This window comes from Bombyx mori, chromosome 17 (assembly GCF_030269925.1).
Source record: "Bombyx mori chromosome 17, ASM3026992v2".
NCBI lineage: Eukaryota > Metazoa > Arthropoda > Insecta > Lepidoptera > Bombycidae > Bombyx > Bombyx mori.
The window spans coordinates 6,978,168-7,005,955 of NC_085123.1; the positions used below are offsets into that span (position 1 = coordinate 6,978,168).

General features: G+C 36.6%; 1 protein-coding gene and 2 long non-coding RNA genes across 3 annotated transcripts; 2 read left to right on the plus strand and 1 right to left on the minus strand.

The window, feature by feature from the left end:
* Positions 1 to 4,943: 4,943 nt before the first annotated feature.
* Positions 4,944 to 8,721, plus strand: LOC134200391 (uncharacterized). Its single transcript, XR_009975286.1, has 2 exons — positions 4,944 to 6,377; positions 6,966 to 8,721. It is a non-coding gene; the product is annotated as an uncharacterized LOC134200391 (long non-coding RNA).
* A 2,266-nt stretch (positions 8,722 to 10,987) lies between these two features.
* LOC101746982 (chaoptin) lies at positions 10,988 to 26,954 on the plus strand. The gene is made up of 6 exons (XM_038016893.2): positions 10,988 to 11,241; positions 21,774 to 21,950; positions 22,379 to 22,523; positions 22,602 to 22,712; positions 22,795 to 25,784; positions 26,237 to 26,954. Exons 2-6 carry the CDS (start codon positions 21,776 to 21,778, stop codon positions 26,521 to 26,523), a joined length of 3,708 nt encoding a protein of 1,235 aa, XP_037872821.1. The 5' UTR covers positions 10,988 to 11,241; positions 21,774 to 21,775; the 3' UTR covers positions 26,524 to 26,954.
* LOC110385138 (uncharacterized) lies at positions 21,619 to 22,801 on the minus strand. Its single transcript, XR_002430469.3, has 2 exons — positions 22,568 to 22,801; positions 21,619 to 21,932 (listed from the first exon to the last, which is right to left on the minus strand). It is a non-coding gene; the product is annotated as an uncharacterized LOC110385138 (long non-coding RNA).
* Positions 26,955 to 27,788: the final 834 nt, after the last annotated feature.

Below are 27,788 nucleotides of genomic sequence, written 5' to 3' on the forward strand. Positions count from 1 at the left end.
GCGTTAACAATATCGTCTAGACGCATTCAGACTTTTAGAGAACGTTTCACTATGCGTGTATAGTATACATTTTTGAGTAAAAAAAATTTTTTTATAGACCGGCTGACATTCTCCCGGTTTGACCATTACTAATCACTTCAGAACCCAATAGCAAGCACCACACCGATAATGACTAATAACAGTATGTCATGTAATCACTACGATCTTATTCTAGGGAAGAAACAGATAAGACTTACAATATGCCACATATTTTACATGAAATAATCGCATAACTAAAAAGAGAACATCCGGCATTTTATTTTTTAAAATTCGAATGGTTGAAAACATTAATAATCCTATAAGTAACGTAAAGTAACATAAGTAATCTAAGCATTTTATCCCAGTTTTATTCTAAAATCTTCTTAACAAAGGTTGTGTATGAAATTTATGATTATGTCATCACGTCGTGTCTCGATAATCATGTTGCTATGTATTATTCGAGTACTGACATTTAAAAAATGTTCAGAAAATTCATTCTTTTTTCCTACCTAAGCTTTTCTTTAGAGGCTATGCCAGCGTGGCCGAGCGAGTAGGGAAAATTTATGATCAAATCGGGAAACTATGTATAAGATTTTTTTTGAATTTTATTTTTTTAATATAAGCGTAACAATGAAATTCACATTCACTTCATTTAAAAAAAACCAGACTAGTACTAATAAAGTTCGTATCTTGAGTGTGTCGAGTAAAAAAAATCAGATAAAGCTTCGAAAACATAAATACGCAACACAACACAGTCTATGTTATTCGCGTAGTGTGTGTATCACAATTTTTTTTATATTTTTTTTTATTGCTTGGATGGGTGAACGAGCTCACAGCCCACTTGGTGCTAAGTGGTAACTGGAGCCCAGAGCCCATAGACATCTACAACCTAAATGCGCCACCCACCTTGAGATATAAAATTCTAAGGTCTCAAGTATAGTTACAACGGCTGCCCCACCCTTCAAACCGAAACGCATTACTGCTTCACGGCAGAAATAGGCAGGGTGGTGGTACCTACCCGTGCGGACTCACAAGAGGTCCTATCACCAGTAATTACGCAAAATATAATTTTGCAGGTTTGACTTTTATTTCACGATGTTTTATTCCTTCACCGTGGAAGTCAATCGTGAAAAATTGTTGATACGTATTTCATTAGAAAAATTGGTATCCGCCTGAGATTCTAACACCGGTGCATCGCTCAACACGTATGCACCGGACGTCTTATCCTTTAGGCCTCGACGACTTCAATAAACACGACACACCTGAATCAACACGAATGAAAAAATAACGAATAGTATGAAATTATTTGGCTGTTTAGTATTAATTGTCGAACTGGCAGACGGACAACAAAATTATCCTATATATGTTTAAATCCGCATTCTGTTTTTTTGAGTATCGTAATACTAAAAATATATTATCAATTAGATTAGAAGTTTATTGTGAACTAGTGTAAAACAAGAATTCTCATACTACGTATATTTGATAAAGATACTACTAACAGTGGCTTAAAATAGAATCCGGACTCTGAGGTATTACATACACAATTAAGCCAACGAGGCAAAAACCCAAAAAAACACTACGTATATAAAATTTTACTACTGTAATCACATACACGGATAACCAACCTTCAAAGAGGCTAAAACACGTCTAGACCTAATCTTATGCTGAAAATCACATCGTACTAAAATCCACTGAAAGCCCTCTAACTAGATCTTACCTAACAAAATCTACCCAACATTTTAACGTGCGCCTATCCTAAGCTCCTAACGTTTACTAGTCAAGAACCATTTTCGAAATAATAAAACATTGTCTGGAATGATTTTCAAATGGAAACAACAATATATATATTAGTACGTGAAGCAAAAACTTTGTATCCTTTTTACGAAAATTGCGCGGACGGAGGAGTATAAAATTTTCCACACTTATAGAGAGTATAGAGAAGAAGTGCACAATGCTAATTTTTTTTTTAAATAATGCATAAAATATACATTAAATCAATAAAGAAAACGTTACACACACTACCCATGCATTTGACACACACATATACTCTTTGTTTATTGCACTGAAGTATTGTCAAACTTTTGTTAATATTGCTAAGTCTGTAGTCAAATTGAAAATAGGTTAGTATTGTTTATCATTAATATTACGAGTATATAGTGTATCTTGGCGAAATCTGTAACAATAGGACCATAATAATGTTGAAACTTATAATTTCAATTAATTATAGTCGAATTTCGACTACTGCGGGACCACTAGTAATTTAAAATCGTTAAGACTATTGGTTTTTTTATAGGATACTGTTACTTAAGTGCGTAATTTGACTTACGATAATTTAACGTATTATTTTGACGCGAGTCGTCTGTCATTCCAACTCCATTTCGTTTTTTGAATATTAAAATATACATGGCAAACTCTGAGAGCCGCCGGCTGGCATTAAAAAATGCTGTGTTTTTCCTCATTGGCAACCATATGTGCTCACGTACATTTAATACTTTAACAGATGTTGATTATCGTAGCTAAACAAGCCAAGGCAGAATATGTCATTTGTTTCAATAATAAGTACTTATGTACTTGCATATTACAATTATACTATTAATAAATTTTAAAACGTAACTAAAAATGATATTATAATAATTTTTTTAAGGGAATTTAAGAATATAACTTCTTACATGTAACTAGTTAGCTAATTTAGCTACTTTTTTTGAGCTGTAGATGCTGAGGCAGATGATTGTGTATTACATCGGACTTTTTTTTGGGCGTATTACTACTATCCTGTCTGCTACGAAGTAATCATCCGTTTGGATTGGAAGGGGGGGTTCGGTCGAGACTTCTACCGGATGTCTCAAGGTGGGTGATAGCATTCATGTTGTGATAACTGTATTCTCCAATAACCAGTTAATATCAGGTGGACCATGAGCTCTTTCACGCACCTGTACTTTAAAAAAATTATATAAAAGAACAAATGCCTTTGAGACATGAGGTCGAACCTTCAAGTCCATATAAGTAAAACGGTAGTACCTGCGTACTCACGAAATACCTTACTCCCATTACTTATGTAAATTCACGTTCGTTTTTAATTACTTAATGTTATTCCTACATCGTGAAATTGGTTCGTGTAGACTTGTTAGGTGCTTATTTTCTTAAATACTATCAACTACAATGTTTGAACATCTGGCGCATCACTCGAAATGTCACACGGGAGTTTTCTCAACCATAAATAAGGCAGACTTCGCTCGCTAGCTTGTAACGTTAGTCTGTAGAACTAAATAGCGTTATTCATCATAATTATTACACAATAATAATTTCACGCTACAAAGTTGTGTATAAAATACAATCTATCTATCTCTATATATAAAAATGAATTGCTGCTCGTTAGTCTCGCTAAAACTCGAGAACGGCTGGACCGATTTGACTAATTTTGGTCTTGAATTATTTGTGGAAGTCCAGAAAAGGTTTAAAAGGTAGATAAATATGAAAATGCTCGGAATTAAATAAAAAGAACGATTTTGTTTTTCCTTTGATGTGTCCCCCGTCGGACGGATTTCTTTTGTTTGTTTTAAGTTTATTTTATAAAAAAGTTTAGGTCTTTTATTTATCGATTGAGGCACTGCGAAGTCTGCCGGGTCACCTAATCAAATTATATTTTTGACATTTCTACTTGTAGCACAACAAACAATGATTTGGAATATTTAAACTTAAAACAGAATCTAAGTGCGGCTTGTTGTTTAATCAAGTAAAGAGATTTAGGTCGATCTACCAACGCGTCTCGACCGAAATAAGCTTCTCATGCTTGACCGAATTTTTCCATTGTGTCTAAAAATCAAAGGGACCCAGTGAAATCGAAAAGCAAGTTAAGCCCTCGGGACTCGAAGTGAAAAATAAAATCATCTGAATGTCTAACGAACGACAAAGGAGTTCAAATATTTCATTGAATAACTCAACGAAATTCTTAACAACATAAAGGGCCTCTCACTGTTTAAATATCATTTATTTGTTACGCAAATAACGCGAACCTGCGAAGACGACGACCACAAAAACTAACTGACCGTTAAGAACAGGCCTCTTGAAAACTTCGAGCGATTTCGAGCTCTATTTAGTGGTGCAGAATGACCATCCCTTAACTGTTCTGCGGTTTTATTTCACGGCTCAGCTCCCGTGTCGTAGAGTGATAAAATCCAGCCACACGTCACTGTAACAATTTTTTTTTAATAGGGTGAACCTTTGTTTTACATATTGTTTTATTTCTCGGATTAATACAATGTTACAACCCATTGTATTTGGAGTATTATAGTTACGATGCATTCTATATTTAATGAAGCAGCAACTTTTATTGAAACTTTGATACAATGCCTCATTTCATTTCGTCTAATAAAATAATTATGGGTGACAACCCTATCCAGTTTATGGCAATGCGAACAAAGCCGCTTGTAGAAGCTTTTGAATGGTAAATCAGAGGAATACTTCAAATCTACGCATAATTTCCTGAGTCAGTACCGCTCTTTACCTAGCGACATGACGTTTAAGCCTCAATTTTGTTTTGTAACCGAGGTTCCTCTTTCCAAACCGGAACATATGACTATCATCTATTAAATTAGCATAATGGGAATAGTAGTGAAATCTTCAGTGGCTTAGTAGTAATACGAGCAACAACAATAAGTAATAATTACATATATTTATTTATTTATTCTTTATGCACAAAACAAAACTTGTACACAGGCGGACTTAATGCCATGGGCATTCTCTTCCAGTCGACCATAGGGTGGTGCAGAGATAATGCACGGTAGGTGCATTGACAAAAGAATAACAAACAACAACAACATCAAAACAAAAAAAAGAACAAACTCAAAACAAAAATCTTCCTTAAAATAACATCTCAGTATTATAGAATACACATACTACAATTCAATATACCTATGTATAAAATAGTAAAATACATATGACGGCGTTAACGATATTTATGTTATATAGCACGTGCAATAGGAGTGACTCACACAAGCCAGGCGCGCCGGCCGTGTCGTTCCACTCGTAAACAACAGCTGCAACAGAAGTGACTCATAAGCCAGCTGCGCCGGCTAGTATAAAAAGGCGGAACGTGCCTTGAAATGAACATTCGTTGGACTGCGCTTGCCCAGTGCACTTACTATATCCTTGTTACGTTGTGTGATTCAGTGACTGTTGTACGTACTGGTTAAAGTTGGACAAGTGTTAAAGTGAATTGTTAAGATAACAACATATTGTTGATTAAATCAGGAATCAAAAGGTGACATCGTTTTACTTGGTGTTCAACAAGATAATGTCTACCCTCAAGCTTACATCAGAAGTGAGATCAGGACTCTACTCTCACTGGCGTGACGTGTTTGAACATGTTCGAAGTACAGCAAAAAAAACATGATGCAGATCAGAATACTAGTAGTGGTACGCCACAAGAGCGTGAATGCAGCATACGTAAGTCGTGTAATAACGTCTCTGTTACCTCGATTGAAGATCTGAGCCACGAAGAAATCGTCACATCTTACGTTCTGGCTCATGTTGCCCAGTTTGACTGTCGACGTCATCACATGGCGTTTACTAACGGAAATACAACACGTAACAAGCTATTGCAAGAAATTAAGGCAAGTGCAAATCTCAAGTGAAACTTCGATCGCAATAATGGATCTGTCACGACGAGTGGGTAGTTCCGACACGAATCGTTTTTAAGCCAATGACTACTGCTAGTGTTACATGGCACTAGTACAGTAAACCAGGACATGAGACTGTGAATTGTCGCTGAAATTTTAGAATCTACTCGATTCAATACCAATAACACTACACGTTCGATGACTTCGGGCTCCAGCAAGCAAGCAAACAAGAAAGCAAGCAAGTTTCCGTGGGGAAGAAAAATTGACACATCTGAAGTCGTCGTGACCTGTAAGATAAGACGTCCGGTGCGTTCGTGTCTGGCGATGCGGCGGTGTTCGGGTTCCGCTGGCGGATGCAGGTTTTTCCGGTGAAGTGCGTGCTTGTGCGTGCTTGACAAGTGTTCGCGGTTGGCTTCCTCAGTGTGGGAGTAACATCGTGTAAGAAAGGTGGAACCCGTAAAATTGCAGTTTGCGTGGTGGCTGGTAAGATTTGTTGCGGTAAGAAGTTTGCATGGTGGTAAAATGTCTTGTGAGTCTGCACAGGTAGCCGGAGGTGAGACTTCCGCGGTCGCGGCCCACCCAGTCCGCGAGAACCGGGCAGATCGCCTCGACGGTACAGAGGCCGGCTGACGGGTCCGCCAAACGACGAGACCACGCCTCCAGCACGGACTGCCGATATTGGAGCCCCCGCGCTCCGGCTGCACTTGCGCTAGGGCGCGCCGCCTCGTAGGAGACTGTGAGGTATCATTGAATAACTGCGATCGCGCGCTGCCGGCGTCGCAGCGCGGCGACGTTCTCGTGGGTAAGGACGTGGCACCAGACGGGTGCTCCGTATAGTGCCATCGACCGCACGGGTACCATCACCCTGCCTATTTCTGCCGTGAAGCAGTGGTGTATTTCGGTTTGAAGGGTGGGGCAGCGGTTGTAACTATACTGAGACCTTAGAACTTCTATCTCAAGGTGTGTGGTGCGTTTAGGCTGTGGATGTCTATGGGTTCCAGTAACCACTTAACACAAGGTGGGCTGTGAGCTCGTCCACACATTAATACGAAGAGCATAATCAAACGAAATTAAATACGAAGTTTAAAGGGCCGTTTAAAGTAGTTGAAGTATTGGATGGTGTCGATTTAATTTTGACTCTCACACATTCGCTTAAGGCTCGAGCTACTAGTTGCCTCACAAAAATACAGCCTGCAAAACCTGAACAACCTCCTCATCCGTGGGCGCCCGGCTCTCGCCTGCAAGTCGGCTGTTACGTGTGCGGTGATGCGAGCCATGTAACTTCTGGGTGTTCCATGCGCTACAAGAAGAAAAACGACACTGCTCCAGGTGCTGTGGCAGGTCCAACCAGAGACGTCAACGTGTGTTCCAGAGCTTCAGTGTGTTACAGATAAGTGGTTTTGGCTTCCCCTTTATGTTCCATTCAGGGTCAGGATGTAGTCTTATAAAACAAAGCCATAGTAATTTATTCAATGGTAAGCGGTTTCATGAACAAGTCACTCTTTGATCTGAAAGTAGCTCGGACCAATCATGGCAAGAGCAGTTAGGGGATATTCAACTCGCCCTTAATAGTGCACGTTGTCGAGTAACAGGGTTTACTCCAATAGAATAGACGTTTGCCGTTCAGGGTAGTTCACTTGAAATATCTTAAAGTTTCAACAGAGTGATAATCCCTCTAGATTAGATCTTGATTTAGCACGGTCGAAGACTGGCGAAAACATAAAAAAGGGCACAAACAGAAGCTTGGTTTAGTCGAGGCAAAGCTAAAGTCAAACTCTTTTCCGGGATTTTGTTTTCGTAAGTTGACCGAAAATGTAAAGGTCCCTTCAACATTACTGCAGTTTTGGAAAACGATAGGTATAAATTGAGACATGTAAATAGTTCTAATAGAGTGTACAAATTTCCCCATGAAAACTTACGTGAAATACCTCGAGGCCCGTCAGGCCTACTAGAAATTTCTGAAAATTATAGTGACGATGACGTGACGGCGTACACGGATGGGTTAATTAATCTTGTTCATGAAACTGATCTTAATGATGACGACTCTATCACTGACAATAGAAGTGACATTTTTGTCCGCAAATAGCGATACAGCAAACATAGTCTGTGGGTAGTGATACAATGTCTGTAAGCTCAGGCACCTCAGGTGCAGGTGTTGGAAATGTAGAAAACGATGGTCAGTCTCGCACTATTTCTGAAGAAATTCCGTATAAATGTTCTGGTTTAAGAAATGTTTTAACAAACGCTACCGTACAGGAAAATAAAAAAAAATAAAATAAAAAAAAGAGAATTGTATGTGGCTAGAGAGATGTTAATCCGGACTAGCAAAAAAAAAAGAGGAAAAAAAAAAAGAAAGTGTGAAGTCATTGAAGGGTCTGTCCGGTCCAATGGCTTGGCTATAGGGATTTTCATCCAGATTAGCCACAACAATTAGCTACAGGGATTGCGATTCGGTCTAGCATTATCCGGTCCAGTTCGAAAAACTGAAGGGATAACAATTCCGGTCTAAGTTAAAAGGGACATACTTACATACCTGAAGAGTTTTAAATGAACTGGCCCAGGTATGTAAGCAGTCTGAAGGTTATTTATAGCCAGTATAGGATTTTCTGAAGAATTATGCGAACCGAACCGTACTAGATTGTTAATATCATAGACCACGTTTTAAGTTGCATCCGTTAATGTCAGGATGAACGAACACGTTTGTTGTTCACAGACATACCATAAGAATGCGCGCACGAGGACGAGCGCACGTCAGTATGGCCGTGACGGCGTTAACGATATTTATGTTATATAGCACGTGCAATAGGAGTGACTCACACAAGCCAGGCGCGCCGGCCGTGTCGTTCCACTCGTAAACAACAGCTGCAACAGAAGTGACTCATAAGCCAGCTGCGCCGGCTAGTATAAAAAGGCGGAACGTGCCTTGAAATGAACATTCGTTGGACTGCGCTTGCCCAGTGCACTTACTATATCCTTGTTACGTTGTGTGATTCAGTGACTGTTGTACGTACTGGTTAAAGTTGGACAAGTGTTAAAGTGAATTGTTAAGATAACAACATATTGTTGATTAAATCAGGAATCAAAAGGTGACATCGTTTTACTTGGTGTTCAACAAGATAATGTCTACCCTCAAGCTTACACATACATACACATAATTACACACAATAATATACATGTAAAGTAATAATATTTAAATACACATGAAAATACACAATTTAGTATTATAGTTAAGAATGATACTTGTGTATATAATAATATGTATTATATAAGAATAATATAATACATATATACACAAGTAATAATAACGGAAGTAGTTTCGTTGTGCTGATTGAAAGTTAACCCTTTCTTCCAGGTAAGTTTAAATAGGCGCAGAGGAAAGTATGTTTATATCACACTATAAAGTTTAGATTCATTCGCGAAGCAACTGCTCTTGAGCTTGTTAAGTCTCCTTCGGAGAAGCTCGGGCAGCTGTTAGCAAAATTCCATCCCTCCTGGCTGAGTCTTCGGCCGCCCACCTGTCCTGGCGAAACTGTAAAGGCTTGCGGGCCACCAGTAATCCTTTCTTCATAAAAAAAATCGGTTGTCTGTAAAGTCGGTTTACTGAAGATAGTTGAACGTGACAACGTCATAAGAAAATACTGATGGAATGGATTCATTTTTCAAAAGAAAATTTTAGTTTTATTTGTTTGATAGATATTTTGTATGGACAATTGACACCACATTCACTTTTCACTGAACTTCATACTTGACGAAAACATGTAAATGTATTATTGTATAGCAACTGTCCACGCGGATGCATCGCTCACTCAAGTAGGAGAGAGACAGATGTCAAACGCTGCCGAACGCGGAGGCCGATTGTGCCTCTTTGTCGCTCGTTGCGTGCTCTCGCTTGCACTTCAAGCCTTAAATGGAACGCCTCAGAGCGAGGTGACGCCGCATGAGTCATGTTTTTTCGTGCAGCCGGCTCCATCGAATTATAAGACGGTTTCACGTCAAAAAAAACTAGAAAATCAAAACCGTCGTAATTCAAGTTTATCAATAAGATTATTTTAAACCATGTACTTGTACTTCAAAAATGTAATGCAAACGTGAATTTATATTGTTAAATGGTAAACTAACTCATTGTCTAGTGCAAAACGACATTCAAAGCCCATCGAATTGAATACTGCTAAAGTTTTGTAAAATTAAACCACCCGCCAGTCTAAAACACTCAGTTTATCTACGATATACATAAAACACAACCACAAAGAAGGAGAAGAGAGTAAAGCTATATTTGAATGATACAAAGCAACAGTAAATACAATGAAAAGACATTTTATGAAATAATTAGTAAAAGGAAAATTTATGGCAAAATGCAAGCGATTTGAATTCGGTCGACCAGCTGACTGATGATATAGTGTGGACTGTGAAGGAACTTGTTCCGTCGCAGCTCACCAATTTGGAAGTAACTAGCGGGTGAAATTACTCGGTAGACCGACGGTCCAAATTTTAATGTTTGGAACTTGTATGCACAACGCAAACTTTTTTTTTGAAATGTCGTTAACGAGACTCAGGCTTTTGTCAAATATCTTGTGTTCTATGATCCTCCTCCCTGATTCGCATTCCTCATATCTGTTCTATGATAGTTAACCACCAAACTTCCACAGGCTTTGTGATGTTAGATGATAGTCTCAATTCTGAAATTAATAAGTATGTAGTTTTAGTTGTCAAACTGCAGTGTCTCACTTTAAAACCGGCACGAATATCTTCACTTCGCGGCAGAAATAGGCAAGGCGGTTTACATATTATTCGGTTGGACTCGCAATACCAGCACTAAGTAATAATAATTCGTACTTATAGCTTTTTATCTCGTACATTCATCGACGCACAAAACCATATGAGAACAAAGCAAAATAATGTTTTGTTGAGTATAACACATTACATGCATAACGCGTGTAAGGTTGGTATTTGGCGCGCCTAACATCCCTGACCCGAAACAAGTGTTTGCATTATTCACGCAAATACTTCGCCCGTTGGGATTCGTACCACTGAGGCAATCCCTCGTCATCACCAAGTGGAATAAACGATACAACTTTATTAACAACATACTTTTTTTTTTCAAAGATCTTTCGGAGCCTAATTTAATAAAACTAAAACCACTTTAATAAATTCATAATCATTATTATCATCATAAAAAAGTCACTTTCTATTTAAAAGTTTTTCTCCTATATTGCAGTTATTTCTCAATCATTAAATACTGATTGAATAATTCATGAATTAGTGTCGACTATCAAACTACTGCGTTTACGTACCTGAAAGGTGTATACTGAATTGTCGATGTTGCCACCCTCTGCCTTCAGGGCCTCCACATTCAGTCTGTAGCCGACAGTTGTGAGGACAGGCCGTGTCGTTTCACTGCACTCTACACTCCCTGCTACTAGCCCCTCGAAGCGGTCTAACTTTAAAATGCTCCTCAGGTCTATTAGGAACACTGTGCCAAAGAATAGAGCAAGTGACTGATCAAGTTCCACTGAATTGTTCCTTGAAACTTACATTTCAAAACTTTGGATTTGAGCCAGTGCGCCGATAGTGAGTTTGCGATGTGATTTTATCTTCATAACTATTCGTAAGTAAACTTTTGATTAAAAAAAAAATGAAAATACATTTTCTGCCATTATCGAAAAATGAATTAATATATAAAATCGCTTCCCTCATTCACGATACAGACGTTTTTATAATTTATTAACGAGCATTAAAACATCTTTCGTGCGTATCAAAATTAAAAATTCATAAATAGAAATGAAAACCTTTTAGTGTATCTAAATAATAAATTCATTATCTTGAATTCATATTATATCGCAGGTGCTCAGCAGAGCTGGTCATCGCGGCAATTATACTCGTAGATTTAATTTTGTTACAATTAGAGATGAACGGAGTAATCAAGGACACTTACGTAAAACTGCGGCAGTTATTTATAGAATGTATTTGAGAAAATATTTAACATCTGTTTCTCATTTATTCATACTTTTTTAAATTCTAACAGCCATCGTTATAATAACGTAAAATATTTATGCTAATGTTGGTATTTTAAAATTATTGAAACGTATCTGTTCCTGTCACCCTGTCTATTTCTGCCGTGAGCATCAATGTGTTTCGGCTTGAAGGTTGGGGCAGCCGTTGTACTGTAAAATCAGAATCTTAGAACCCATGTCTCAAAAGGGGGCGGCATTTGCGTTATTGATGTCTATGGGCTCCGGTAACCACCAGATAGGCCGTGAGCTCGCCCACCCATCTAAGCAATAAAAATTATACAGACAAATTTTTAGATATTTAAACTATATCGGTAACAATATGCAGCTAGAAGGCAAACAAAATTAGCAAAGCTTCGATCAATAATAGTACTAGATTAAGGATCAGGTACAAAAATAAGACGCTCGAGTGGCCACGTTTTCAGACTCGAAAACATCATCATTTCTTAGAAAAAAATTTTTTTTTTGAACGCGCTGTGCAGCGTTTTGACGTCTTAGTGTTGGCTATGATTGGACCATACTAATTTGAAATAAGACCATAAATAAATTTGTGGTCTTATTTTTCGGGCCGTTTTTGAAGCGCTAATCGGAAATCTAGTAGTATTATTGATCGAAGTAGCAAAGTTAGCAAGTTAACGAAATACAGGAATAAAATAGCAGTTGGGTACAGTCGTATTTCATATAGCTATCATGTTAAATGAAATATTTTTTGATCGAAAGGTATTTTTTACATGTATAAATTTTCATGAAGCGAACGCCAATAAAACCTGAACATATTTTAGGGCTCAGAGACATTCCAGCCTACGACCTGCCTACTGTAAACACCACTAATCTTCTGTAAAGTAAATGATTAAATTGACAATTAAATTGACATATTACCACACGTGTATTACAAATTTCAACCGATCAATATGAATTGACAGTTTTGCAGTCTCTCCGTTCCGATTTGGAACTCATCAAAAAATGAATTCAAATTAATGAATGAAATACAACAGATACACTTACGTCCTTTTTAGGACTCCGTTGTCTTAATTTAGGAAAAAAACTGTATAATATAATAACGTTGGAGCTAAATTTCATGTTCATTTCATCTAAATCCATTCGCTGCGCACAATTCGATATACGGTTGCACAGTTTTTTGTGCAAGCCACAACTTTCCCATTTACCTATTGACACTGTGATCGTTGCCAGTACTAGTACATTAAATATATTATTGGGAGCGATAAATAGCAATTCTTAATGGAGAATATATGCATCGAATATCATTTAGCTCCTCCAATTAGAAAATTAATTCAAGATTTATTAGTCATAATTCAGTGGTGAGTTAGCTACGAATGGAGGAAGAAGGGAAATGCGCAGGGCGTGACTCTCGAATAAAACAAGACTTCCAATGATTAATCAGTTTTAGCCCAAACGTATAATTACTGAACACCTAACGGAAACTGGCCTAGCTTTAACCCTCAGACATAGTCCACTGGGTTTCTCGCCGGATCTTCTCAGTGGGTCGCGTTTCTGATCCGGTGGTAGATTCTGCGAAGCACGGCTCTTGCTAGGGATCGTGTTAGCAACGTCGTCAGGTTTGAGCCCCGCGAGCTCACCTACTAGTTAAGGATACACTGAAACAGCCTCTTAAGGCTCTTAGCTTAGATAGGAAGAAAAAAAAAAGGTCTCTGCATTTTATACAACTCTAAGACAAAGACAAAAGAAGACGTAGTATAAAATTTAATAATAGACTTTTAGTATAATAAAATATTAACGGTCCATGTCATATTTTTTGTGATTTAGACGCTTTAACAGCTAATCTAGTAATGGGAAATAACCGTAGAACCCATTAAAATAAAAATCGCCATGAGCTATGGGGTCGAAGACTGCCTAACAAGATCAAAAAGCTTTACAAATTTATTTTAACAATAAATGTCACTTAAAAGCGACAAAAGCCAATGTGGAAATAAGCCCGTAAATTTCAGAATTTAGTCAGTTTTGCCTTTTACTTAAATATTTATATTTTTCTTTATTAATTAAGCTTTTTTGATACGAAGATTTTTCGTTAAAGGAAAAATTATTGCTATAATTGTGTTTCTAATGGCATTAAAAACATCGGCAGATTTTTTCTACTATTTTTTATGATACTATACTGGTAATCTCGTTGAGTGCCGGTTTAGTAATTACCGGTAATTTAGAATACCATACTCAGAGTCGAACCATTTCAATTATGTATTACTTAAAAATCTAAGGGTGAATATTTTCTTAGTCGCTTAAGAAATATATATTTTTGGAACGAAGTTCCTTATGGGACGATGCGGAGGGGTACTCTAACCGGGAAAAACCGTCCGTAACGTAAGATTTTTTCTATTTAGTTTGCTATCAACAGATGTCGCTGCACGTAAATTCAACAATTCCTGAATCGCGGTGACGAGATGTTACACAGTTGATAGACCTTCTCGTATTTCTCTTGCTTAATAATACTTATCTGGCGTAAGAGATACCGTGATCATGCAAGCGGTTCCCCCAGAGCGAGACTGCTCCATTGCACTGCGAAGTGGTTAACCGTTGCGATTATTTTTATATTTATCAATAAAAAAATCATAATAAAAAAGTATACCCGAATAGTTATTTTCTTTATACCTCGAATAGAACTAAAAATTAATATTTTTATAATAAGGAACCTCGTGCCTATCCGGTGTCCCACGACACCACACGTCTTTTTTTTTTTGCCTTGCAGGCAGACGAGCGTACCGCCCATCTGGTGATAAGCAGTTACCGTCGCTCATGGACGTTAGCAATGCCATGGGCAGAGCCAAGCCACCGCCTACCATAAAAGATGCATTCGCAAAGAAGAGCTGCCCTCAATTTGGTAGGTCTATGGAGGCATACGTTAGCAAAACCCACTCTTTCCGGCTTAGCTCGTGCTCGTCCACCTGTCCTGAGAAAACTGAGAGACGTTTAGGGCATCAGTAGTCCTTCCTTCATATTCGAGTTCTATTCGTGGTATAAAGAAAATAAAACTGGAGGTTTCGCAACAACCCACGGTCAATCGGTAACGTGCGAACTTATTGTGGTACACTTCATTCACGGTTATTAGCAAAAGAGTTAGCGTGTTGCGCAAACGAACGCTCTGAGATTGTGGTCAATGAATGTTATCACAAAGTTAAGTCGTACACTGTGTTCATTACTAATAAACATCTTACGTTACGGACGTTTTTTCCCGGTTAGGGTACCCCTCCGCATCGTCCCATAAGGAACTTGGTTCCAAAATACCATTTAAAAAAACCGTTAACTCTTAATATTACAATAGACATTTCAGTAACAGACATGCCGAAAGTCTGCCCGGGTCGCAGTCTTTTAAATAATCCATTTATGATTACTATCCTACTCACTCTCTCCTCTTACCTCCCTATTAGGAGCACGCACAGGTTGAGTTCACAGTCCTGCCAAAGTGGTAAATATGCTTTCCTCCTGTACGAACGATTTAATATACGATTAAAATACTTAGGACTACTTTATCAATTGACATTTTTCATTTCTAATAATATAATGTGATGATATAACTGTCTCAAATTTGAATTCAGTCAGGTTTACGTGATAGATAAGATTTATTTGATGCCGATACAGTTCCTGGTTAATATGTATATTTTCGTAACAGCCATGACTAACTTTATTAAATATGGACTTTTATCTTCAAGCGTTTTTTATGAAGTCAAAATAGGTAAAGTTTTAATTTATTCTCGTGTCAAGGCTTTCCTGAAGTTAGAACCGTAAAGTTGATACATGCGTATGTAGAGATGTCTACGCGTTTTTAGTATGGAGCTCAAAAGTTGGGTAAATAATTTATTTAAATTCCGTAAAGAGACTATGGCGGCTATTATGGACATAGCCATAAATAGTTGACAATAAGCATCTTTTGGATTTTCTCTAAATGAGCAAATAGGCTATGGCCCACTTAATGCCACTACGCACACTACCTAATCAAAAATAAAGGGTCAAAGTCTCAATTAATTTTTATGTCGAGTGTGTCACCCTTCTACTTCACGCCAGAAATAAGCAGGGTGTTGGATTCTGATATGTCATACACTCTCATAAATCTTATTACTTGTAAACTATTCATTATGTAAACGTTTATATACAAAGTCAAACCGTCCTATACTTTACGACGAACCAATTATTTTTGATCGGATAAATCATGATACAGTGGAAATTTTCGACCGATAAATAAAACCATTATTTCAGATCATTCCTTATTTCAGGTATTTAAAAGTATTAGTTAGAAAAAATATTTATCATATTGCATTCCGAAAAAAATTCAAGAGAACGATATTCTATATGTAATAGAATTTAAGGAAACATCAGTAACCTAATTTGTTGCAACACGTATTTTATATTATATTCTTCTGATTCAGAGTAAAATTTTCGAATACAATTTTCCCGGATGCCAAATTGACAAAATGACGGATGGCAAAATCTACTCTCATTGAATAAATTCAAAGATTTGCAAATACACTTAAGATGAAGAATAATCCGATTACCGCATTAGGGAATTTTGCAGATAACCATTTAACTTCAAAATCTCTGGAAAAAAAGTTTTGTGCTACTTAATACGGCTTCGAATGACTTAAAATAATTTCCAACTTATTTTCGTGAAAAACACTTCGGTAAGATGTCCTTTCGTAATAAGATGTTCTTAGCTTTTTGCCTTAATACCGAATGCTTGGAATACTTTATTTTCTCTTCAGATTTGTGATATTGAATTCTGTAACTTTTCTATGCAAAAGAGTGGTTGTAATGTCATTAAAATCAACAACAGCAACATGCTTGACTATTAAATAAAATAAAATATTTAAACCTCTGACTAGACATATGGGCAACGAGCTCGAATCCTCATGCTGTTGAATGGTGAACACAGCCCCACGCACCTTGAGGCCAAACCTTATTTGTGATATCAACCACATTTCACTTCATTCGGTACAGTAGTATTATAAATTTCTATTGAAATTGTGATTTCTTCTTTGGACTTTGTGACGGGACTCAATCAATCTTAGAAGCCCTGATAGAACAATTGTCGGATTGAATGATAAGACTAGACCATCATCATTGCAAATTTTTAAATCATACCGATTTAACCGCAATATAAGATATAATATTTAAACAAAAAAAACACATGACATTTAATTGTGGCGGGTAGCCATCACACAACGCAAGATAATTGACAGACGCCTGAATCTCGCTTACGACATTTTCAAGATAAAGCGCATATATACAAGTTCCGAACAACTACATTTGGACCGGCGGTCTACCGAGCAAATATCATCCGCTTGGTGGAAGATCTTTCCTTTCGTCGTAAACTCCCCAAACTGGTGACCTGCGACGAGATGTGAACACGCAGCCTTCTGATTCATCATCAGCGCATCAAGAACTTCGGCTACCGCAATCCCCGCATTCTCGCAGATAAAAGCACGTCATTGACAGTCGTCCCACAGCAAGCCAGCATCGCAGCCTCAACAGGACCATCGCAGCCGACTCACCGCGCTTCCTGGTCCTACAGCACGCAACTTCACTGCCTCAACACGCCGCTACAGTTCATCGCAGCCCACGACCGGGTCATCAACGCTTGGGGTCACACATCTCCGGCGTGGCAGCTCTGCATCACATGGACTACGCACGACACGCACGCAACATTCAAGCTCAGTCTCGACTCACCGCAGACTTCGAGCAGCACTGGCAACAATCACGCAGCATTAAGCTCAGTTTCGACTTACTGCAAACTTCGAGCAGCACTGGCGACACGCACGCAGTATTTTATTTTTATTTTATTTTATTTTATTTTATTAGGAAGACAAACAGTGAACTTAAACTATATAAACTCTAAACTTACAACTAAACACCATTTAAATGTCTCCGCATTTAAATAACTATAAAGTATAAAGGATTGTGGCGTCGCATCGCCTAGAATTAAATAATTAAAGTAAAACGTAAAACTAAAATAAAACAGTTTGAGAAAGAAAAAAAAAACAGAAAAACGTAGTAAATAGAAAATAATTAATTAAATATTTGCATTCAACCATCGACTGACTAATGTTCTCCTAATACTCTTAGTAGAAGTGTTGAAAATGTCCAGTTCAGGGAAGTCAGCTAGAGCATTGAAACTGTTAGCAGCTCTTATAAAGAATGCATTACGTCTGTAATTTGTACCACCACGAGGTACTCCGAGACGAGATGATTGACGGCTCTCGCGCATTATGGTTCTCGGGGGCACCCTTAAACATAACAACGATAGAAGATAAGACGAGTCCACCTCAGACTGAGCTATTTTGCTATAAAGAACAATATCAGCTATCCTACGTCTTTCCTCCAGTGGAAGTATGTGATGCCTTCTACATCTCGTCTCGTAGTCGGGATCATACACTTTAGTTTTAAATTGAAGAAACCTCATGAATTTGGTCTGTATGGTCTCCAATCTATTTATATAAATTTTATATCGCGGATTCCATACCTGCGAACAATACTCTAGGATACTGCGCACATATGCACAGTACAGCACCTTAAAAATTTTAGCACTAGTAAATTGCGCACCAAGCCGCTTGATAAAACCTAATGATATATAGGCTCTTTTTACTATATTGTCTATATGCTTCTCATAAGACAGTTTCCTATCATGTGTTACCCCCAAATCGCAAAATTCATCTACATTTGCCAGATTGGTTCCTATAAGCTGATATGTGAACTTAACAGGTGTAGTCTTATGTGTGAAGGTCATGGCAAAACACTTCGAAACGTTGAGGTCTAATTTATTAAGGTGACAATATTCCTCGAGTCTTAAAAGATCCTCCTGTATCATCTGACAATCATTGGCAGAGTTAACTTTTCTATAAACTTTCATGTCATCCGCATACAAGAGGAAGTCCGAAGACCGAAAACATGTACCTATATCATTTATAAAGATATTAAACATCAACGGGCCGAGCAGAGACCCTTGAGGAACACCAGAAGGGATCCCACTCCAGGAAGAAGCATGTCCGTTGACCACAACCTTTTGTGATCTATTTTCAACATAAGAAGAAAACCACCTGAAGAGACTACCATGAATTCCAGCATTAAAGAGCTTTTGTAGCAGAATCGTGTGATCGATGCGGTCGAATGCCTTACTGAAATCAGTAAAGACAGCATCAACTTGACCACCAGAATCCATATTACGTGTGAGATATTCCGTGAAGGTAACTAAGTTAGTGGTAGTCGATCTATTCTTCAAGAAACCATGTTGTTGCGCTATGAAGGTAGGTTTTAAAAAAGCGTACAACTGTGAATACACAACTCGTTCAAACAGTTTAGCAAATAAGCACAATTTGGATATAGGCCTATAATTTTTTATATTTTCTTTATTGCCTTTTTTGTGAACAGGTGTTATGAACGCAGATTTCCAGATCACAGGTACGATTCCTTCATGAATTGACCTACGGTAAAGTATGACCAATGGTGCAAGCAAGTTCTCAGAACACCTAACTATGAATAGGGGTGGAATCTTATCAGGACCTGCTGCTTTTGACAGATCTAAAGCCTTTAGCAGTTTCAAAATCTCAGCCGGATCAATTTCAATACTGGATATGCAGTCAGAGTGTGCAATGTTTGTATTAACACCCAGGAGCTGGTCAGTAGTACTGTGATCAGCCGTAGCAGTATTAAGGAAATTTGATTGGAAGTATTCACAAAAAAGATTACAGATAACGTCCCCAGAGTCAGTTGTTTGTCCTTCGTATGTGAGAGTAGACGGAAGGTTATTTACGCTACCTTTGTTAGTTTTAACAAATCTCCAGAAGAACTTAGGGTCCTTTAAGATAGAACTTTCGACCGACGCGATATAAGCTCTATAACAGTCATCTTCCAATATTTTAGCTCTCTTACGGAGGAGAGAAAAGGTTTCATAATCGTCAGTATTGCTGTATTTCTGGTATTTTTTCAAAAACTTGTATTTTTCCTTCAAAACTTTTTTTAACGGGGATGTGTACCAGGGTGGGAACAAACTAGCAGCATAATACTTTCGAGGAACGTGCTTATCGATTACGTCATATAAGATCTTATAAAAATTATCGAGGGCCTCGTCAATGGAAAAATTTAGTAAAAAGCTGTCCCAGTCTATATCCGCAAGTGACAAGTTAATAGACTCAAAATTTCCAGAGTGGAAGCAATACTTTAACCATTCAAGCTCAACCTCGACTCACCGCAGGTTTCGAGCAGCACTGGCCCTTGCAAGCTAATCTCAGCACGGACAACGCTAACTAAAAATGATACGACCTCCAGTCTCGGAGGGGAGTGATGTGGCGGGTAGCCATCATACAACGCAAGATAATTGACAGATGCCTGAATCTCGCTTACGACATTTTCAAGATAAAGCGCATATATACAAGTTCCGAACAACTACATTTGGACCGGCGGTCTACCGAGCAATATCACCCGCTCGGTGGAAGATCTACCCTTTGTCGTATATCTCCCCAAATAATCTTAATCTATGTCATATACGAAGAAGATTCTGAATGTGCTTTTTATTTAACATAAAACGTGAACAGTCCAATTAACTTTAAAACTAGGAGCAATAACGTGATAATATTGAAAACAAAAGTACAATTACCACAGTTCGCAATTGCAATCCAATTTGAAACCACACTCGAAACACAAAATGCATCCTCGAACGCTGTGTTCATTTTTCTACCTAACGTTACCTCCGGCACCACTGTATTCTTTATTTTCTCAACACAAGCTTATGTAATTTAAATCGAGTGCTCAACCAATTTCAATCTAAAAATGTCTTATTTAAAATTAGTAGTGGTCCCCCGGCAGTCGAAATTCGACCATAATTAATTGAAATTATAAGCTTGTACACTAGATATTATGATTCTACTGTCAAAGACTATTATACTACTATAATCACAGATTTCGCCAAGACTACACTTTAGACAAATGTTAATAAAGAAAAAACAATATTTAATGTATTCGCAAATAAACCACCGGCTATAAGCAATAAGAAAAGTTTGACAATAAACAAATATGACGATACTTGTAGTATGCATGCGTGTGTGTCAAAAACATGGTAGTGTGTGTATTGTGTTTTTTAGTTGATTTAATGTGATATTAATGCATAATTTAAAAAAATATTAACATCCTGCACTCCCTCTCTATATTCTCTATAAGAGTGGGCAATTTCATACTTTTTTCGTCCGCGCAATTTCCGTAAAAAGGTGTACAAAGTTTTTGCTTCACGTATTAATATATAGATAGTATTACAGTGGATTGAAAGCCTCCGGAGCGGCAAGCTTTTTAAAATATATCACACGATATTTGAATTTATAAATACACTTTACCATGTTTTTACGGAGTTCGCATTCTGAATTGTTTGTTTGGAAGGAATTTTTCGATTAATTACCCACTTTTTTTAACCAATAAGACTTGCAAATTTGAATATATCTCACGATCAGATATTAAAGTACAAAAAGAAAAAAAAAATGCGAAATAGTGAGATAAGTGAAAGGATATTTAAAAAAACCATTCAATAATGGTTTTTCTACGAACTATTTATTACTGCATTATTGAAAGAGTTTCACTTTTTTTTTCGCGACCTGAATACGATTGAATTCATTTGGCAGTATCGAAGTCAGTATTCGCAATTTAATAAATCGTTTTACCGTAGATGAAACTTTAATATCGCACCAGGGGATTTCGGAAGGATAATGTGAAAGGTTTCACATAACGTATAATTTGGGACATTTTACAGAACCATTGTGAGATTTGCAATTTAACCAAATACAATGTCAAACGTAATACAGAAAGTGCGTAATTTAAATTATAATTACTATATTATATTAATCTTTTGTTCAAGATCAAAAGTATTACAAAAACGAAAATTGGGAACTCCGGAAATGGAAGTCTATAACTATATAACTCTTTTCCAACAAATCTTTGAATTAATTAAATTAATGAACAGACATGAATTATCATAATAACTTTTTTAATATTACTTATTTAAAAAACCAGCAATTCTACAACCAGGAGAACTGTAAACACAGTTGATCTTCTACAGCAATCTTGTTCTTGTTCAGATGTATACATTATCGAAAAACCTTTTTTACTAGTGATTTGTTTCTAGTGATGGTGTTGGGAGATGGCAGTGCGCGGTGGGCGCTACACGTGGCGGTGCTGTTGGCATGCCTTTTGGTGGGTGCACTGGCGCCAGAGAAACTGGAGCCCTGTACGGGTAGCCCGCTCTGCTCTTGCAGAACTGCTCACATGTCTTGCATCGCGGTACCTTTACACAGATTTCCAGGTAAGTCCTAAATGTCTATCACAAGTAATTTCAATATATTATTTGCTATGTCAACCTCGTAAAGATATTTGAAATATTAAGGATTGAAACGTCCACTATTTTGTTAATAAAAATAGTACTGAAGTCGATTTGTGAAACATTGGTTAAACTGTCCCAATGAAACCCAAATGAAATTTTGTAGTTTGTGTTTATTTTTCGCCATGAATCCATTCTTCTATAACATTCATAAAAATGATATTTTTCAGGTCTAAAATTTCTTCAAATTATACTTTTTTTAGGATTGGCAGGGCTCTTACAGAAATATTAAATGAATGTTCTAAATTAGGTAAACGGTAGGCAAAGTCTTGGCTCTGCCCCTGGCATTGCTGAAGGGCAATAAAAAATAAATAATAAATGATTAAATAATACGTCATAAATTTATCTTCCAGAATGGCCTCGGATAGAGCTTCAACACCTAGACGTGAGCATGTCTAACCTAGAAGTGCTCTCGGAAAGTGCTCTAGATGGTTTGAAACTGCAAACTTTAGTTCTAGTAGCTAATAAATTGCATCATATAGAACAACACGCCTTTAGGTAACATTTACAATCATAAAACTTAATTAATTAAACAATCTTACAGAAATTTAACAATTTTGGTTAATTCTCTTCCAGTTCGATGGCGTCATCGCTGGCGTCTCTAGACCTTGGTTACAATGAGTTCACTGAAATACCGCAACAAGGCTTAAAAGATTTAAAAGTTTTGAACTGGTTGAATTTGCAGAAGTGAGCATACGTTTCAAAATTGAGTTCATTTTAATTAAACTTTGTTTGTTCGAATAATTAATGTTGGAATTGTTTCTTTTAGTAACAACATAGTGTACATTGGGCTCGAAGTTAATTGGCATCACCTAGAAGAGACTCTCACGAGCTTATCGCTGAGCAACAATCAAATTATTTTTCTGAAATCTCAAGCTTTATCATCACTGCACCATCTCTTACAATTAGATTTGGAAGGAAATCATATAAGAAGTATCAGTTCAGATTCCTTGCCACAATCCTTGACACTCCTCAAGCTCTCCAATAACTTTTTATTTGAATTATCCTGTGATTTGATTTTTAATCTACCTCGTTTACAGTCCATCAATTTAAGACATAATTATGTAAGATTGAACGCCAACACTCCATGTCATCATAACAAAAGTAAAAAGCTGGAAAAACTGGATTTAAGTAACAATAATATAAATGACAGTTCTGACATTGACATTTTCCATGAAATTCAAATACGACAAATAATTTTAGATTTAAACGAACTGAGCACAATACCGAAGTTATTGTTTACAAACATTCGAATCGAGAAACTGTCCGTTTCGTATAACAAACTCAATTCCGTAAGCCGCGATCTGTTTTTGTCACTGAGAAATTCACTTGAACATTTAGAATTGGAACACAACAATTTGTTCCACTTGCCGGACAGTCTGGCTCTAGTCGGTCGACTTCGTCATTTATCTCTAGCTTACAACCGACTAGAAGAATCACCCCTACTGCCTGCTCGGATTCAGACGCTCTCGTTGGCTGGAAACTTTTTAACTTCAATACCCGCCGTGCTACAAACACTTGAGCCTGGTTCCATTCGTTATCTGGACCTAAGCTACAACAAGATATCTAATTTGTTACCCAACGACTTTTTAGATTGGGCCACAGCCCTGGGAACTGTAAACTTAAGAGGTAACAGAGTTGCACAAATCTATTCGAATGTTTTTCCAGCAAATATGCCGCTCAAAGAGATAAATCTGAGTTTCAACGACTTGTATTACATTCACCCACAATCTTTTGCGAACGTTACCGGTTCTTTACACATATTGGAATCTTCTTCTACATTATTCAGTGGATTTTTTCCTTTTGAAATTGAAGAAAACCTAGATTTTCTCAGCTGGCTTTCCTTCGACAACAATGATTTTCATATTTTAAAACTATCCGAGCTTGTTTCATTTCCTAATCTTAAATATTTGAACATGGAATACAATAGAATTGTTGATATTATAACCACATATCCATATAATTTCACTTTATCTCTAAGCAATATAAGAATGTCCTTTAACTTTTTAAGCTACATACAAAGAGAAACGTTTGCTCATATGCCAGAGTTAAGAAACTTGGATTTATCTTATAATCGAATCAACAACTTAACTAAGCACAGTTTCGCAAACTTACCGAATTTAAGATATTTATCTCTGGCGGGTAACATAATCGATACGATGGAAACTGAGACCTTCACGAATTTACCGAAATTGGAAGTATTAGAGCTTCAAGGAAACAACTTCACGTATTTGTCGTTGGCTTCATTTCATAACATTTCAGGTTCCGGTGTAACGTTTACATTAAATGTTAGTAGAAATTGCATTCACCATATTGAGGGTGAAACAATTTTACCTATCAACATTTTTGATGGTTCACATAACTGTATGCATCAAGTGCCAAATAGTTTATTATTAGCGATAGAATTTTCAATTCGACAAATAATTTTATCTTATAATAGAATCGTGCAAATACCTAATGAAGTATTCGGTGAGGCCACATTTTTAGAGATAGTAGATTTACACAAAAACGAAATACATTTAATAAAAAAGAAAGCATTTACAAACCTTGTATTTTTACAAATCTTAGATTTATCATTCAATGCTATTTCTCAGCTGTCAGTGGAACAGTTTTATAATCTAAACAAATTAAGATATTTAAACTTAAATCACAACAATTTACGATTACTACCCCGAGATATCTTTAAAAATACGATAATCGAACATTTAGATTTAAGCCACAATGAAATATCTATCTTCCCAGTAACAGCTCTTTCACAGATTGGCTTTACTTTGCGTTATCTAGATTTATCAGAGAACCGAATCGAGTATTTGGACAGCAACATTTTTCGTAACACACAATTCTTATTAAACTTGAACTTGGGTAAAAATCTTTTAACGGTGTTATCCGATAACACGTTTTCGAGTCTTGGTGGGCTGCGTCAACTGGATCTGAGTTCTAACTCTATAAAGGCCAACTTTAAGGAGTTGTTTCACAACCTCCCAAACTTGAGGCATTTGAACCTTGCAAATGTAAGCTTAAAGTCGGTGCCTTATCTACCCTTGATGAACTTAACTAGTCTCAATTTAACGTCAAATTACATTAACAGTTTTAAGGATATTGATGTAAAGCGACTAGTGAATCTTCGCCATTTAGATTTAAGTCACAATCGTCTTACCTCTTTAGTGCCAAAGATGTGGATTCATTTAAATAATTTAAATACGCTCGACGTCTCTTACAACCCTATAGTTAGGATTACACAGAATAGTTTCAAATGGTTAAGTAATTTATCTCATTTAAATTTAAATGGTTTGAAATACTTAGATATTGTGGATCCAGATTCCTTCCGTCCCTTGATGTCTTTGCGATCCCTATATATTCAAACTTGGTCTAATATAAATCACTCCTCTTTCCGAATATCCAATATTACTTCTTCACTTCCTTCTTTGTATAAATTGATAATATTCTGGACTGATGAAGTAATCGATAGCCAGCTTCATGAAATTGATGCCAAGAACGTTCGGTACCTAGAAATTAGAGGAATCAAACTTCAAAGAATTTCAGACGATGCTTTTCACGCCTTCGCTCGGAATCAAGAATTATTCTTGAGAATCACAATGACATCGTTAAGAAAATTGCCAATGGCTTTTATGAGACATCTGGGCCAAATACCTCAACTAGGTATTGACATCAGCCACAATCAACTCTCCACTCTCAACCCAGCCATATTCTATCCGAATTTCACAAGTTGGAGTCAAGTTGCAACCAAGCTACTGTCAGGTATGTTTATTTTTAGTTGACAAAGATTTTCGTTTATTTTTTTAATCATTTGAGAATGCTTCTTTGTAAAATCATAATATTTTAATAGAATATTCCTTATTAATTTCTGTATGATAAGGCGAAGAGTAATATTCGTTATTTATTTACAGTAAGCTGTAATTACTTAATTACTTACACTGTGTAAACTTGTAAATCGTGGTTAGTGAAAGCTATTTTATTATTAAAATTTACAAAGCCCCTCGCCACAGAGTATATACATATACATAGGCCTAGCAACGCAACGTAATGAGTTTTAATTCTTAATATGCCACTCGAAACTTTTGCGATAGTCTCGACTGACAAGCTAGTAAATGGAAAAGTATTAATGAAATCCGTCCCTCCTACCATAATACTAATTACATAAAAATAGATTGCTTTATGTTGGAATTAATATTCTGTTCTAAAACAACCAGGTGGCTTGATTTTAACGGGAAATCCATTGGAATGTGAATGTGAACTAGCGTGGCTGGGTGCATGGCTACGACGCTGGTTGCAAGAGAACGAAGCAGGGGCAGAGTTGAGGAGAGCAGTGCGTGAAGCGTCTTGTAAAGATCAACTCGGACGAAGGATACCGCTTCTACAACTCCGCGCTGACGAAGCCGAATGCCACGCGAGTGCGCTTTCCAGTGACGCTCAGCTCAATCACAAAAAGATGCTACACACATTCATAGCCGCAATCTGGATTTTAATATTCAGATGATGTCAATGAACTGGCTTAGTATAATTAATAAATAAAACATTGTAAATATTCGAAGCCGCACGAATCTATTGATTTGCAAAAAGAACAGACTGTAGGTGAATTTTGTACACGGTACGATTTTGAATATTAATGTAGACAACATGAGACGTGTTCGTGATTAATAGGGTTAATTAATAACGAAATTGATTAATATTGTAATAATTGAAAAATGAGATGTTATCTTAAACAATTTTGAAGGTCTTAAGAGTAGGGATTTAGAAAGTCGATTATGTTGGTTGTGGTCCGAAATTCTTAATTTAAATCAGTATTTCTTTTGTAATAGTCAATTTCATTTCATTGGAAGTCAAGTTTCAATACATTTTGTATATTACTCTTGCTTAAGTTATTTCGTTGTAAATATGTATAAAAATAAAATATTTTTACAAAATTAATCCCTTGTTTTATTTTAGGTTATTAAAAATGCATTTGTAGCTTCAAACAATCCTTTTCCTTTAATTATTATTTACCTACCCAATATGATGACTTTGACAATGATGAAACTAGTTGTGATTTAATAAATACCTTCCATATACGAAATTGCCAGTGGAGCGCGTTATGAGCATGCACGTTTCGGAACCACTATCCAGCGCATTTTTATCGCGATCGAATTTAAGCTGGACTTAAACAAACAATAAATAGAGCAGTCGTGATTCTAAAAATACTAAGGATTATATAAGCAACAGTCGTCAGTGAACACGAAAATTGTGTAGAATTCGAAACGAAGTGAATGGTAAATGAAAAATGTAAACGTGGAAGTATTTTCAATTAAATTATTCTACAAATAATTCGGCCTCATGTCTCAAGGTTTTAACTAAAATAAAACGCAAGATTTCATCCTTCGAGGTTTCCTTTTTTTATTTAGTACTTAAAATTAATGACTCGTTTAAGCTTTGCAGTTTAATCTGAAGCTATTTTTTTTTATTTTACGCGTCGAATACTTTTCGGTGTCAGGATTAATTGAAAATTAAATTAAATTTTTAAACGTTCTAAGAAATCAGGAATATATTCGTTTGGAATATTGTATCAACTGAAAACAATTTTGTTAAATGAAGCTTAAGCCGCCTTAGTTCTTTTATTAGGTTATCATCTCCAGTCGTTACATCGGAGTGAAATATACGCGTATGCATTTATGATTATTATAGATAACTTAAATATATGACTCAATATGAATTATTTATTGAATTTCTGTAATAATCTCATCATAAATTAAATTTTCATGAAATTTA